The following is a 13,415-nucleotide window of genomic DNA, read 5'->3' as shown; positions in this document are numbered from 1 at the left end:
CCGCACATTTTGCCGCCATTCCCGCGCATGCGCAGTTTGCCTCGATTTCTTGCGCATGCGCCGTTTGCCGCGATTTCTTGCGCATGCGCCGTTTGCCGCGATTTCTCGCGCATGCGCCGTTTGCCGCGATTTCTCGCGCATGCACCGTTTGCCGCGATTCATGCGGTTAACAACCGTGCCTTTACAGCTAGTCACAGCAGGCTGTGCAGCATTCACGTATTTATCAATTGTTATGTAGTACCCACTAATTATCTATTCAGGTAGTTGCACTCTTCCTTGTACTGTTTTGATGAAAGGAAAGGAATATTGCACCATTCTTGCGTGATATAGGATTCTAGCTGCTCAACAGTCGTTGGTCTTCATTGTTGTATTTTTAATTTCAAGATGCGCCAAAAATGTTCAATTGGTGAAAGTTCTGGACTGCAGGCAGGCCAATTAAGAACCCAGAATCTTCTACTATGAAGCCATGTTGTTGTCATAGATGCAGTATGCAGTTTAGCATTGTCCTGCTGAAATATGCAAGACTTTCCCTGAAAAAGACGTAGTCTGGATGGGAACATATGCTGCTCTAAAACCTAGATATATCTTTCAGCATTGATGGTTGTCAGGGTTTCTTACCCTTCCTCATCCAGTCAGCTGTGTATGTTTTGGCAGCATGTGTGACACTGTGGTTTCTCTTTGGCGCCCTCTTATGATCAAACCTATTTACATCATCTTTCTGTGACTGTTGGCTATACTGCTGGCAAATTCCAGTCTCAGAGTGATGATGCAGGCAACAGGTCACTATTTAACCTTCACCTTGTCCATTCAGTCTCAGCTCTTGCATTTGTTCTGATCAACCAACTGTGCTGCTGCTGTTCCATATTTACATGTATGAACCTGGCTCTGGTTGAGTGATCTCCTGGTTCCTGACTTTGGCTTTGTTTCCGTTTATCCTGCTCTCCGTGCTCCCTGACCTGGCTTGGCTGACTACTCGTTTTGGCATCTGATCCCAGGCTTGGCACTGACTATGTCCTGGACTCTCTCCATTGTTATTTTGCCATTTATAGTTATTGTTGTTTTCAATAAACTCCTTTCATATTTTAAACCTGCACTTTAAGTTTCAGTCTGGTTTCTTGGTTCCCTAACAATGGTGCCTTTCCAGATGTGCAGGCTTCCATTCCATACACACTAATGCACCCCCTTACCATCAGAGATGAAGGATTTTGAACTGAGCGCCGATAACAAGCTGGAAGGGCCCTCTCATCTTTAGTCCAGAGGATGCGGTGCCCAAGGTTGTCAAAAAGAATGTCAAATTTTGATTTGTCTGACCACAGAACAGTTTTCTACTCTGCAACAGACCATTTTAAATGAGCTTTGGCCCATAGAAGACAGTGGTGTTTCTGGATATAGTTCAGATATGGCTTCTTCTTTGCATGATAGAGCTTTACCTTCATTTTTGGATGCCATAGCGAACTATGTTCATAGGCAGTGATTTTTTGGACGTATTCCTGAGCCCATGCAGTGATGTCCATCACAGAATCATGCCTGTTTTGAATGCAGCGCTGTCTGAGGACCCGAGGATCACAGGCATCCAATATTGCGTTTTGACCTTGCCCCATGCGCGCCCAGAGTTCTCCAGATTCTCAGACTATTTTGATGATTTTATGTACTCTAGATGATGATATATTTAAAATCTTTGCAATTTTACGTTGAGGAACAATATTTTGAAATTTTTCGACAATTTTTAACTGGAGCTTTTCACAGATTAGTGAAGATTTGCCCATCTTTAATTTTGAGACACTCTGACTCTCTAAGATGCTCTTTTTATTCCCAATCATGTTACTGACCTGTTGCCAATCAACCAAAATGTTCATCCAGCTCTTCCTTGTTAGTACCACTTACTTTACCAGCTTTTGTTTGCCCTGTCCCAACTATTCTGAGCCATGTTGCTGCCATCACTTTCAAAATTACCTCTTTTTTTTTCATTGGTAAATTTTCTCAGTATAAACAATTGATATGTTTTCTATTTTCTATTGTGAATAAAATATGGGTTTATGAGATTTGCAAATCATTGCATTTTGTATTTATATAGATTTTACACCGCATCTCAACTTTTTTGGGAGAGGCAGTGGAGTGAGAGGCAAGGACTATCTAGTTAGGGACTTGTTAGGGAACCAAGAAACCAGACAGAAACGTAAAGTGCAGGTTTAAAAAATAAAAGGAGTTTATTGGAAACAACAATAAACATAAATGACAAAAAACAATGGAGAAAGTGCTGGAGTCAGGAACAAGGAGATCAGTCAGCCAGAGCCAGGGTCATACACAGAGAACAGGAACAACTGCAGAGCACATGGTAGATCAGAACACGCACAAGAGTGGAGACTGACTGGACAAGTTCATGGTTTAAAAGTGAACTGGTGTTGCATCATCACTTTAAGACAGGAATTTGCCAGGCGTTTTTGTCTGTGTTTAGGTTTTGAAATACGTTTTCCCATTTTATTTCCCCCACTAGGTTGCGCAGCTTATCAAAGTTGGCCCTTCTGAAGTTTAGGGTTCTAGTCCTTCCAGTACACTTCCCTTTTCTGTGTTCAATATTAAAAGTAATCACATTGTGATCACTATTACCCAATGACTCCCCAATTACAATATCCTCGATTAACTCTGCATTATTAGTGACAATTAGATCTAATTGCAGACTTGTTGCAGAATGATGATGTTAACAGGTTTGGTCATAAGAGGGCGCCAAAGAGGAAGAAACAGGGTCAAACACACTACAAACAAGCCATGCTGCAGACAACTGGACAAGGAAGGGTAAGAAACCCTGACAGGACTGTACTAACTAGCATAAATCAAAAGGGGGACATACCAGGGGCACATAAATAAACAGGCTACAATTAAAGTTTTGGTTAGAGTATTGATGGTTTACAACTCCTGTCAGGTGTTTATTGATGAATCTGTCTGTGCTACACAGATACACCAAATATGTAACATAACCAAAATGTGACTTTAATGTCACTTTAATCCTTAAAAGCTTAATGGAAGCTTTCTGCTACAGTGTCTGTCTGGGCTGGAATTTGGATTTTGGAAGACAACAAGATTCTAAACTGGATAAATGTTGCAGAGTAAAGCACGTTTAAATATTTATTAAAACTGATTACACCTAAAAAATGATGGTGCTGACTGCTGAGGTGTATGTGCATCTTTGAGACTTTTGCTTGTGGCACAGTAATAAAACATAATTTTTCACCACAGGATACCCAGAGGAGTTCCAGGTCTTGCACCATCCCAGTAACAATCCTGCTTTTTACTACTGTCTAGACCTGAGCAAGCACTGATATAGATATTATATGCAGCTTTGTTACTTCATTTTTATACCTATAGTGTGCTTCACTGTTTTTTTTACTGCACATAATGATTGTTTCTGTAGTTATTTACACTACAAAGCTGCCAAAGGCAGCCGAGTGAATAATCGAGCCGTAGTGAAGTGAGCCGAACAACGTGTCACTTCGGCTCAGTATGGCTGATTTCAGCCCTACATCGGCTAAAATCAGCCCTACATCAGTTGACTACGGCTGCACTTCTGTCTGCCGAACATGCGGAGCCTGAGTCGAAGTGCAGAAGGACTTTGACTCAGCCGATCCAACATCTGGATTGGCTGAGCCGAAGCTCCGGTAGCTCACTCATTGCCGTTTGCCCCTATTCACATAAGGGCCAAACGGCATTCGGCTCAGCTATTTTGCTCGGTACAGTACGGTGACAGCTAGCTCCGCCCAACTGTTAGAGTCTTCTAGCAGGTCCCGGCTAATGAGTAACAACTGGGCGGAGCCAGCCACAACGTCACGGCTGGTTCTGCCCAGTTGTTATTGTTTAATGACAGATTAGTGTCCCCAGGTCATTTGTGGACGCTAATCTGTCATTGCAACTGGGCGGAGCCAGACGTGAGATCACAGCTGGCTCCACCCAGCTGCCATTTGTGAGGTGTTTGACTGGCCATTAGCCCTGCTTCGGCTGTCACTTCGGCTCAGTCGCGCAGAAACATATGCCTTTGGCTATAGTGAATAGCCTGAACTGACTGAACCGAAGGGCTCCCGCAACCGAAGCTAGCCGAAGGATCAGCCGAAGCTGAAGGATCCTTTGGCAGCTTTGTGAATAGACCCCTTGTTTTTCATACCTACAGCTCTATCATATGTGTTTAACCAAAGTAAGGCTTTAGGACTACAATATGCCTCCCGTAGAACACCTCCCATGTTAAATGAATGCTCCGCCTACAATGGCTTGCTGGACGCAAAGCAAAAAAAGAGGTGTCCCTGGGAATTGTTTTAAAATGTTGTCCAATAAGCAAATGACAGAGGAAGTAAAGAGAAATCTCCACAATGGTACACAGATGGTCAAAAAGATCTGGCAGAGGTTTTAACTCTTCTGTACCTAAAAAAATAAAGGTATTGTCTTTAGGTATACTTTACTTAAACAAGGGTTGTTTATGTGCCATCCTTTCTTCTATTAAGGACTTTTGTCTTAGACCGCACCCTCACCACATCTAGTCTTTAAAGGATCGGTACTATATTCTGAATTGGTGACTAGGAAATCTGCATTACGCATTACAGTCAGAGATCTGTGTATGACTATGGCCACCATCAAATACCATGATACAAAAAAATGAATAGGCCAGGCACTGGAATTTATCAAATATGGTTGCATGTTTCTTGATTTGTAATTATTTAAACCCATAAAGAACCTAGCATATTAATTTGGGTATCAATTAGCATTAAACACACCACCACCACTCTATAAAATTAAAATGACAATATGTATGTAAGATAATCATTAGAACCTAAGCATAATTGATTTTTTTAGTGGTTCTCTGACTACTTTACACCTCAAGGACTGTTTGTCTTTTGAGGACTACATTTTATATATCATTATTGCTCTTTGGATTCATGTACTGAATGGGCCCCATTATGTTAACATTAGTATATGTTACTTGACTGGTTACAAACATTATATTATGTTTTATCTTTCTGTTATATTATACTCTAGCACTGCCCTGGAAATGGTTAACAAAAGAAAATGTTAACAAAAGAAAATGTGAATAGATTAGTCTGCTTTGCTACATAAATTCTTATGTTCTTATCTTGGTAAATAATACAATCAAGGTGAACTTACACACTGCTGAACAGAATGTGCGTAGTGCTGCTTAATTAAGAATGTAGAAGAAAATGGAAGGGCATGTACCACAAACCCTGTGCTACCAGATATCAACAGCCTTATGCAGTAGGATGATAACAATGCTAATGCAGGAAGAGTAGCTGAATCTGATTTGACAGCAAAACCAATGACATCTAAACAACCTTCATAAACTTCTATAAAAGAGAGTGATTGTCTAGTGAGGTGCTGCCTTTTTGTGTGCTGTCTAAAAGGGTGCAATCTTGATCATCAAAAATGGCCACTTTTAATGAAAAGAAGACATGCAGCCAACGGATGGAAAATTTTGGCCGTTTTATGTGGAATCCAGACACCGGAGAGTTTATGGGAAGAAGTCCAATCAAATGGGGTATATTATTTTTTGTGTTTCCCACTGGCTCTTTTTAACAGTATTAATATTATTATTATTATTATTTTTACATTATCTGAGCAGATCAATCTGCCTCAAAGGTCTGGGAAGGACCATATACAGGGCAATTTTCAATGTAAAGGGTTTACAAAAACCTTACCAGCCTAATTATGGGTATGGGTGCCTTTAGGATAGCAGGCAATAGAAACTATGCACAACTTTATTGTTTTTTCTCTTCTACATCTCTATCAGGTAACATAGGGACATATAGGGTTCTATCTAGTTTTGCGTATCTTGACCAACATACCTTAAATTTTGTTAAAAAGGAAATTAAAGTAGAGCTTAGACACCTGTAAGGCCAAGCACTAAACAGTATTAACATTTGAAAAAAAACATGTTTAATTTTGATAATGCCTATCATGCCTACTTATAAAATAATATTTGAGACATTGAAGTGTATATGGAGCCAAATCTCTATTTTTTTTGTTTTGGATAAAGTGTAGAAGGGATAATACACCTATGAAGTTATGTTTGCTGTCTGTGTCCTGCAGGGGAAGATACACTTTCACTTACTGTCCTAGAGATGCAACAGGAAGTGAATGGAGAACATTTCTCCCCATTGAAAGATTTCACTAGCTTCTTGCTCTGGTAACAACTGTACAATTTTGGGTTATAGGTTACTTTTTTCCTTGGTGACAATGGCCACTAGGACCTATTGAATGTTAAATCTCCTATAAAAAATGTTAGATTAAATAGCTAACCTAAATTGCAGTAAGTCTGTGGCAATATTACATGTATTTGTCTGATGGAAAATATGATTTTGTTTTGTGTTCTCTTTACAGTGTACATCATTCTTTACTATGTGGCTTTTTACATTGTTATGATTGGAATTTTCGCTCTTTCCATCTACTCTCTGATGCACACCATCAGTCCTTACGAACCAGATTATAAAGACATAATAACGTCTCCAGGTAATTGACGAGTCTTAGTCATGCCCACCATACCAGTTATATATTTCATTGTTTGCTAGTTCTTACTGTAGTTTGAAGTTTGTGTTCAAAAGTGTTACTTGTATGAAGGCAAAGTTTTCTTGGGCTAGACCATTACCACTAGTACAAGTCAGCCAAACTGTGTGATGGAAGTACTGCACCTTCCTTTTCCCATGATTACTAAAAACTTGAAAGGAGAAATATGGATAGAATATTTTGAGGGAGATAACTAGATCTCATTAAGATTTTTTTGTTCAGCATTTTAGATCTCATTTGTGCATGTTTCAAGAGTATGGAATTGATTTTCTAAAGTTTAATAGTCTGCTCACTTTGCAAGGGAATTTTCCCTTAGGTGAGTGAATGAGGTGAAGCTCTGCTGACTTTATAACCTAAAATTGTGCAAGCAGAAATACTATTTTTTTCCTTGCAGGTGACTGAGTATTCTATGCTAAGTGAATTTTCACCATACTTGCTAAGCTTTGCAAAGCGACAATTCCCTTACAGGAACTTAGATTAAGCAGGCATGTGAGAAGACATGCTTCTCAGCGCTCCCACACACTATCCTAAATAAATCCTTTATCTCACAGCCAACACATCTTGTCACCAGGGCTCCCTGCATAGCTTTTACATTTTAGGCATCGCTGTGTGAGCTGCCAGGTGCAAGGGGTAAATCTCCACAACAAGGAGGACACAACCTTGGACCAACAGGCCTGTGACCCAGTCATCCCCACCATGCCTGATAAGGTGATGGATAGGGAAAGGGAGACGGTTGCCAGGCTAGAGAACTTGCCTGGACTCCTGAGAAGTTTAGACACCATCTTAACCACACTGCTGCGGTGGACGGACTAGCTGGACAGAATTAAGTTTATTCCCTAGCCAGCGCCATCTTGGAGCATGTGCATACAACTGGCCAGCCAAACTTGCAGCCTTCTGCCGAACTTTCTCCCTTGTATGTGCAGGCTTTTGATGTATCTGTGGCTTTCTCACAGCCTACATTGTTGGAAGTATTAACGGCATTTAAAAAGTATGTTGTTTCCCATGGTACACTTACTTAGGCTCAGTTAAAGGGGAACTCTCCTTTCAAAAAGTTCCCTTGCAAGGTGAACATATTATTTTCCTTTAGCATATCAACCCTATATCACTAGTCTGCTACCTGTTCTCAATATTAAGCCCACCTCAACCTAACCACTGAACCATCACATTCTCAAACAATTCATCCCCACACAGCTACCTCCTCATGTATCATTTCCCCCTCCTCTTTCAGATTGTAAGCCCTCAGGGGCAGGGCCCTCCTTACCGTCCTGTCTTGAATTGTATTGTAATTGTAATGTCTTCCTTACATTGTAAAGCGCTGCGCAAACTGTTGGCGCTATATAAATACTATGTAATAATAATAATAATTAAGCCCTCATTCACAGCTCTGCGATGGAACTTCGCAGAGGTGCTACAGGATGCACTGCCATTGGCAGCCCATTCATATGAATGGGTTGTCTGCCACAGCTAAATTGCACTTTTTTATGTTACCATGTGATGCGGTGTGATACATCACACATGCGATGGCTAGGTGCATTGGAGTACCATTAAGAAATAATGGCACCACAGCACACCTAACAATGCAACATGCAATGTAGGATTGTGTGCTGCATCACATGTACTCCTGCAATGCATGGATGTGAATAGAGCCTACGACTCTGCACTGCACATAAGCTCCTCTGCACATTCTACCCATGCTGCTGATATCCCAAAAAACATAGATGTCAAATGATATCTCAAAAGGTAGCCCCTTGCTTACAAAGTAAAGGAATCCTTTCTTAAGAGACGCCCGAAAGATGCCATTGCTCATTAATCATTCTGTGAATCGTAGTTAATTAGCTGCAGTGCTGAGATTCTGGCTTATTATTTTGAGTCACTAACCAAGAACAAGTATGCAGTTCTTCCTGACTGTACTGAATTTTTTGATTGTACCTGTTTTAGGATAAGGACTATGAATGTATGGAAGACAATAGGGTCAATATAACAGACAGACAACTTGAAGTTAAAGAACGAGGTTAGCAGTGGTGGCCCCCAAATGTATTGAATGGTATAGATTGGGTGAGGATCAATACACCTCCCCTTCTTCAGAAAGTATCACAACTACTGGGCACCCCAGCCACACACCCCTGTTCTGTTCGGTTTTACTGAGCTGTACCATTCATTAAAAATTATTACATATACATTTAAATGTGTACTTCTTTGTTACAGGTGTGACAATGAGGCCAGATGTTTATGGTGATGAAAAAATAGAGTTATATTATAACACATCCGATAAGGCAACATATGAAAACTCTGTGAAGACTCTGATCAAGTTTCTCGAGCGTATGTTACTTATTTGTACATTTTCAAAGTATCTTTCTTAGGTGGCATCTGCACAAAGCTGTGTGACTGTCTAGTAGTGTGCTTCATATACCTAATATACCGGTACTTAAAAAAAAAAATTGTGGAAACTTAAAGGGAGTTATAGTCTATTTAATGTTTTTCAGATATGCATGTAAAAAAAGTAGCCTCAATGTATCATTAATAACCTGAAAACCTTGCTTTTGTGTAAAGGTTTTAAATATTTGTATACATGGGGGCAGTCATATTTGACCCTGTTTGCATGAAAACAATAGACTCTGCAGTAATGGCTGACACAAAGTATGCGATCTGTGTGTGTGATGGGAAAAAGCAGTTTTTTATTTATGGCAACCAAAAGTTATTTTTCACTTAATATAATATTGTAATGTGCCCTTCATATGAAATATATGCTGAATTTTGATAAAACCTGCTAAAAGATAATCAAATGCTCTGTAAATTCTTGCTGATGTCCTTTGGAGATTAAAAATGTCCCTGTGTTTAGGGTCATGTTTTCAACCTACAGTATACAATACGAATTGTGATCTTTCTCACTCTGCATTTATAGAATACAACACAACAACACAGCAAAAAATGAATAAAAACTGTACTGGCATCACTGATGTGGCATCTTTCTTGTCTGGTCCTGGTCGCACAAAATATGCATGCCAGTTCGTGGAATCAGAGCTTGGAGATTGTGCCTATAATCTTAGTGATGAAGACCCTTTTGGATTTCAAAAAGGACAGCCATGCATTTTTATAAGAATCAACAGGGTAAGATTTCGGAAGCTTGGCAATCATTATTATTACTGTGCTATTCACAATATACTGTACAAAGGTGCAATCTAAATATTTAAATTTTTCCTTTTGGATAGGCAGCAATTAAACTACAGTGATTACCTACAGATAGTGCTTTGAAAATAAAGCCTTTTATTTAAAGGGATGAAATAACTGCTTTACAAGCTTATCTCTCCAGTTCTACAGTACCAATTCATTCCGTTTCTTTACATGGTACAAAGACAGAAGAAAAAAATGTGTGCTTGTATATTACAAAATTACCCTACATTTTATACTCTCTTCCACATTTTCCATGCAGCACTATAGTAGAAACGGCCCTGCACCTACATCCCTGGCTCAGCAACAGATTGCACATTGTAAAAAAATGTGTGCTTGTATATTACAAAATTACCGTACCTTTTATACTCTCTTCCACATTTTCCATGCAGCACTATAGTAGAAATGGCCTTGTACCTACATCCCTGGCTCAGAGACACATTGTAGATTTTTAAGGTTCACATAAACATGTTTAGCATGATGACTTTGCTGGTATACTAAAGGCTTTTTTGAAGAAATCTGTACTTTTTAATTAGCTTGCATTGGATTTATAATCCCTAATGAATCATAAAAAATACACCTATGATTTTAAATCCCAACTATGGGCTTTGCGCTCCCCCATTATGTTGCTCATTGTATCATTACACTGTGAGTGCAGGGCGCTGTGGTGATGCAGGAGGAAGGTTCATAATGCTCTGCAGGCACAGTCCTCAGTTTTCATGGTTGACACTGGATGTCATCTTATGGTGAAAAGAAACTTCTGCGAGGGCCAGTGCCAGAGAGGAGGTAAGCATTGTCACCAGATATTTTCTTTTATTAACTGTTGGGGGGACAGTTAAAAAAAAAAATAGTTGGCATTGGCTAACCCTTTCCCTGCCACCGACATAAGGCTTACCGTGGAACACAACTGTTTCCAGCTAGCCAGCTCAGTAAACCTAATGTCGGTGGCTTTTTTCTCTTCTGCTATAGGCTCAAGGTTGCCCGACAGTTCCCCTGACAGTCCCCTTTAAAATAATAGCTGTCATCAGCTGCTGAGAAACCACTGATGACAGTTATTAACCAAAAATGTGGGCGCCCCACCCCCCTCAAAAGTTTAAAAGAAAATTATTTAAAAAAACACAATCCCCCTACACACACACACATATATATATTATACACCTGCAACAGTGTGCACCATATTGTGGGGTACGCTATGCACATGCGCTGCAGTTGCCTTGTTAGAACGCATCGCAGTGCTTGATTTTGCTAATTTTTTTTCTTTTCAAAATAATATTCATTCAAATATGGCAGCACATGGCAAAGTGTTGTGACGCATTGCCGCACATTGTTATGCGCTGTGTTGTGATTAAATGTTCGCCTGCATCAACTGATTTCTAACATAAGTCGCTTATTTACACTTTTGTGTTCATTCATTTTTTTATGGTTTCGCAAAAGGCGCAATTTAAAATTTACAAATATTTGTTATTTATTAACTTAATACAGTTTTATCTTTTAGATTTAGTCAGAAAGGTATTTTTTGTACACTGATACTGATTTTAGTGTGCTTTATCAATTCAATTGTGTATTTTTATCGGTTTAATATTGATTTGACAAACATTTGCACAATTACCACAGGACATACAAAACTAGTAGCACCATCTTTTTATTCTATCGGGCCTGTGCTTTTAGAAAATATATGGTTTGGGGGGGTCTTTTACAAACGCTAGCAACGCAGCAATAGGAAATCAAAACAATGGGAAACATTGCAAAAATGGTGTGGCCAGCTGAGGTTAAAAGCATTCCAGAAGGCTTGGCAGCGAAAGGGTTAAGCCCATTTCCACCTTTGTAAGATTAGTATGTATTGTGGAAATGTAGAGGTACAGAGATTATGTATATGTGTGTACATTTTCATGATTCACATTCCTGGCTTTCTTAATGTTTTATGGACTGAATCCTACAAGTTGAACATTTCCTCCACAGGAAACTCAGTCTGACACTGGAGTCACATTGTAAAGCAGCTGACCCCCTCCCTGTGGGTCATTGTAACAAGATCACTGCACACCAGGTCTACCTTTCCAGGTCCCAATACACTATCCAGGGAGGGTTACCACTATGAACACTTATGAATAGGGGGAAGAGAACTGAGAGAGAGTGTTAATTTACAAAGGCTGCTGGCAAAGCACAGAGGTAGCCATTTCAAAAGGAGCCATGATGAGATAAGGAGGACAATAAAAAGTAAGTTTTTATGTTCATATACAACAACTGCATATGGCTGCTTCATGTACACTCGGTGCACATTGCTGGCATATGTTTTTTTGAAAGTACGTCCGCAAAGGTGGAAATGGACTTTAAGGTGATCAGTCTCTGAAAGTGCAAAAAGAAAATTGTGGGGTATCTGAGGTCTAACATCGGTGACCTTACTAAATTTAAACATATTGTTGCATAATCCATTATTTTTCATTTCAGATCATACATTTTGTACCCCGGAATCACTCAATTCCAACACTGGAATGCTTACCAAAGGTTTGTGTTTTCTAGTTAAATTAACTCAACTTTTGCAGAAAATCACACTTTGCTTTATGTGTCATAGGTATTGGTTCTAGGCTGGAAAAAAAGTGAGTGTTGGGGTATGTGAAAGTATAGAGAGTGTTACCTCCAGTGGAAAACGTAAATGAAACCCCAAGTATAGCCAAAACCTTTTTTTGTTTTGAGTAGAGTAGGGCAAGATCAGAAACGTTATCAAGTTTTTCACTGCTGTCTGTGCCCCTGATAGGTAGATTCACATTCTCTATTTGACCCGGTGACCATTGTCATCAAGACAGAAAGTTATGGGAAACATAACATTTTTAATTTGTCACAGAACAAGAGGTCAAGGAAAATTTGCCAGGAACACCTGTTCCAGTGACAGCTGTCTATTAAGGCAATTTCCCTTAATTTGTAGTGATTTCCTTCATTTTGGATCTTTGGGACAGGAAGTGAGGAAAACCTTACACAGCAGGACACTGCTGCAAAAAATAAATGGACAGGGGTTTTATCCCTTTCCTACTCTATCAAAAACTATATACAACTGTTTTGGCTATACAAACACTGTAGTTTCTAATGATTTGTTAAAACTAGATTATACAATATGGCTGACATTTATAAAAAAAAATTGTATGTATGCTTTTAAATCACAGACAAAAGAAGTACCGTGGGAGGTAAAATATTATCCCGAGGATGCATCCTTTAACTTGCAGTACTTCCCGTACTATGGCAAGAAAGCTCAGGTAACCTTTCACAATTACATTATCTTCATCAGTTTAATTGGTTTGTCAGATTTACTAAAGAGATTTATAATCTTTTTCAGCCAAACTACACCAATCCAGTGGTGGCAGTGAAGTTGGTGAATGTTCCACACAATAAGTTGATTGAAGTCGTGTGTACAGTTCATGCTGATGGAATAACTACTGATAATATCCATGATCCATATGAGGGAAAAGTGACATTCAAACTTAATATTAAAGGTTAAAGCGCCCTTTGTGATAAGACTGGAAGGTACGATTAGAGTGGCAGTGTTTTATGAAATACGTCATAAGTAATGTACACTAAGCAAAGTCAAAATCAAATATCACTGTTTGTTGACCATAACACCGGAAGATATGGCAAGGTGACAAGTTTATGATCAAAATTTTCATGTTCAAATCAGCTAGGACTGATACCATTTAAGGAAG

General features: G+C 39.3%; 1 protein-coding gene across 1 annotated transcript; it reads left to right on the top strand.

The window, feature by feature from the left end:
- Positions 1–5,421: 5,421 nt before the first annotated feature.
- Positions 5,422–13,213, top strand: ATP4B (ATPase H+/K+ transporting beta subunit). The gene is made up of 7 exons (XM_018562243.1): positions 5,422–5,533; positions 6,376–6,504; positions 8,764–8,877; positions 9,461–9,666; positions 12,172–12,228; positions 12,882–12,971; positions 13,052–13,213. Exons 1-7 carry the CDS (start codon positions 5,422–5,424, stop codon positions 13,211–13,213), a joined length of 870 nt encoding a protein of 289 aa, XP_018417745.1.
- Positions 13,214–13,415: the final 202 nt, after the last annotated feature.

This window comes from Nanorana parkeri, unplaced genomic scaffold, assembly GCF_000935625.1.
Source record: "Nanorana parkeri isolate BGI_ZX_2015 unplaced genomic scaffold, ASM93562v1 scaffold567, whole genome shotgun sequence".
NCBI lineage: Eukaryota > Metazoa > Chordata > Amphibia > Anura > Dicroglossidae > Nanorana > Nanorana parkeri.
The sequence above is the reverse complement of the archived record's forward strand: the minus strand, read 5'-3'. Positions and strand labels throughout refer to the sequence as shown.

Coding starts and splice junctions, on each gene's coding strand:
- ATP4B (XM_018562243.1), top strand. CDS start 5,422: ATGGCCACTTTTAATGAAAAGAAGACATGCAGCCAACGGATGGAAAAT. Junction 5,534..6,375: donor AAGAAGTCCAATCAAATGGG/GTATATTATTTT, acceptor TTCTCTTTACAG/TGTACATCATTCTTTACTAT. Junction 6,505..8,763: donor AGACATAATAACGTCTCCAG/GTAATTGACGAG, acceptor TCTTTGTTACAG/GTGTGACAATGAGGCCAGAT.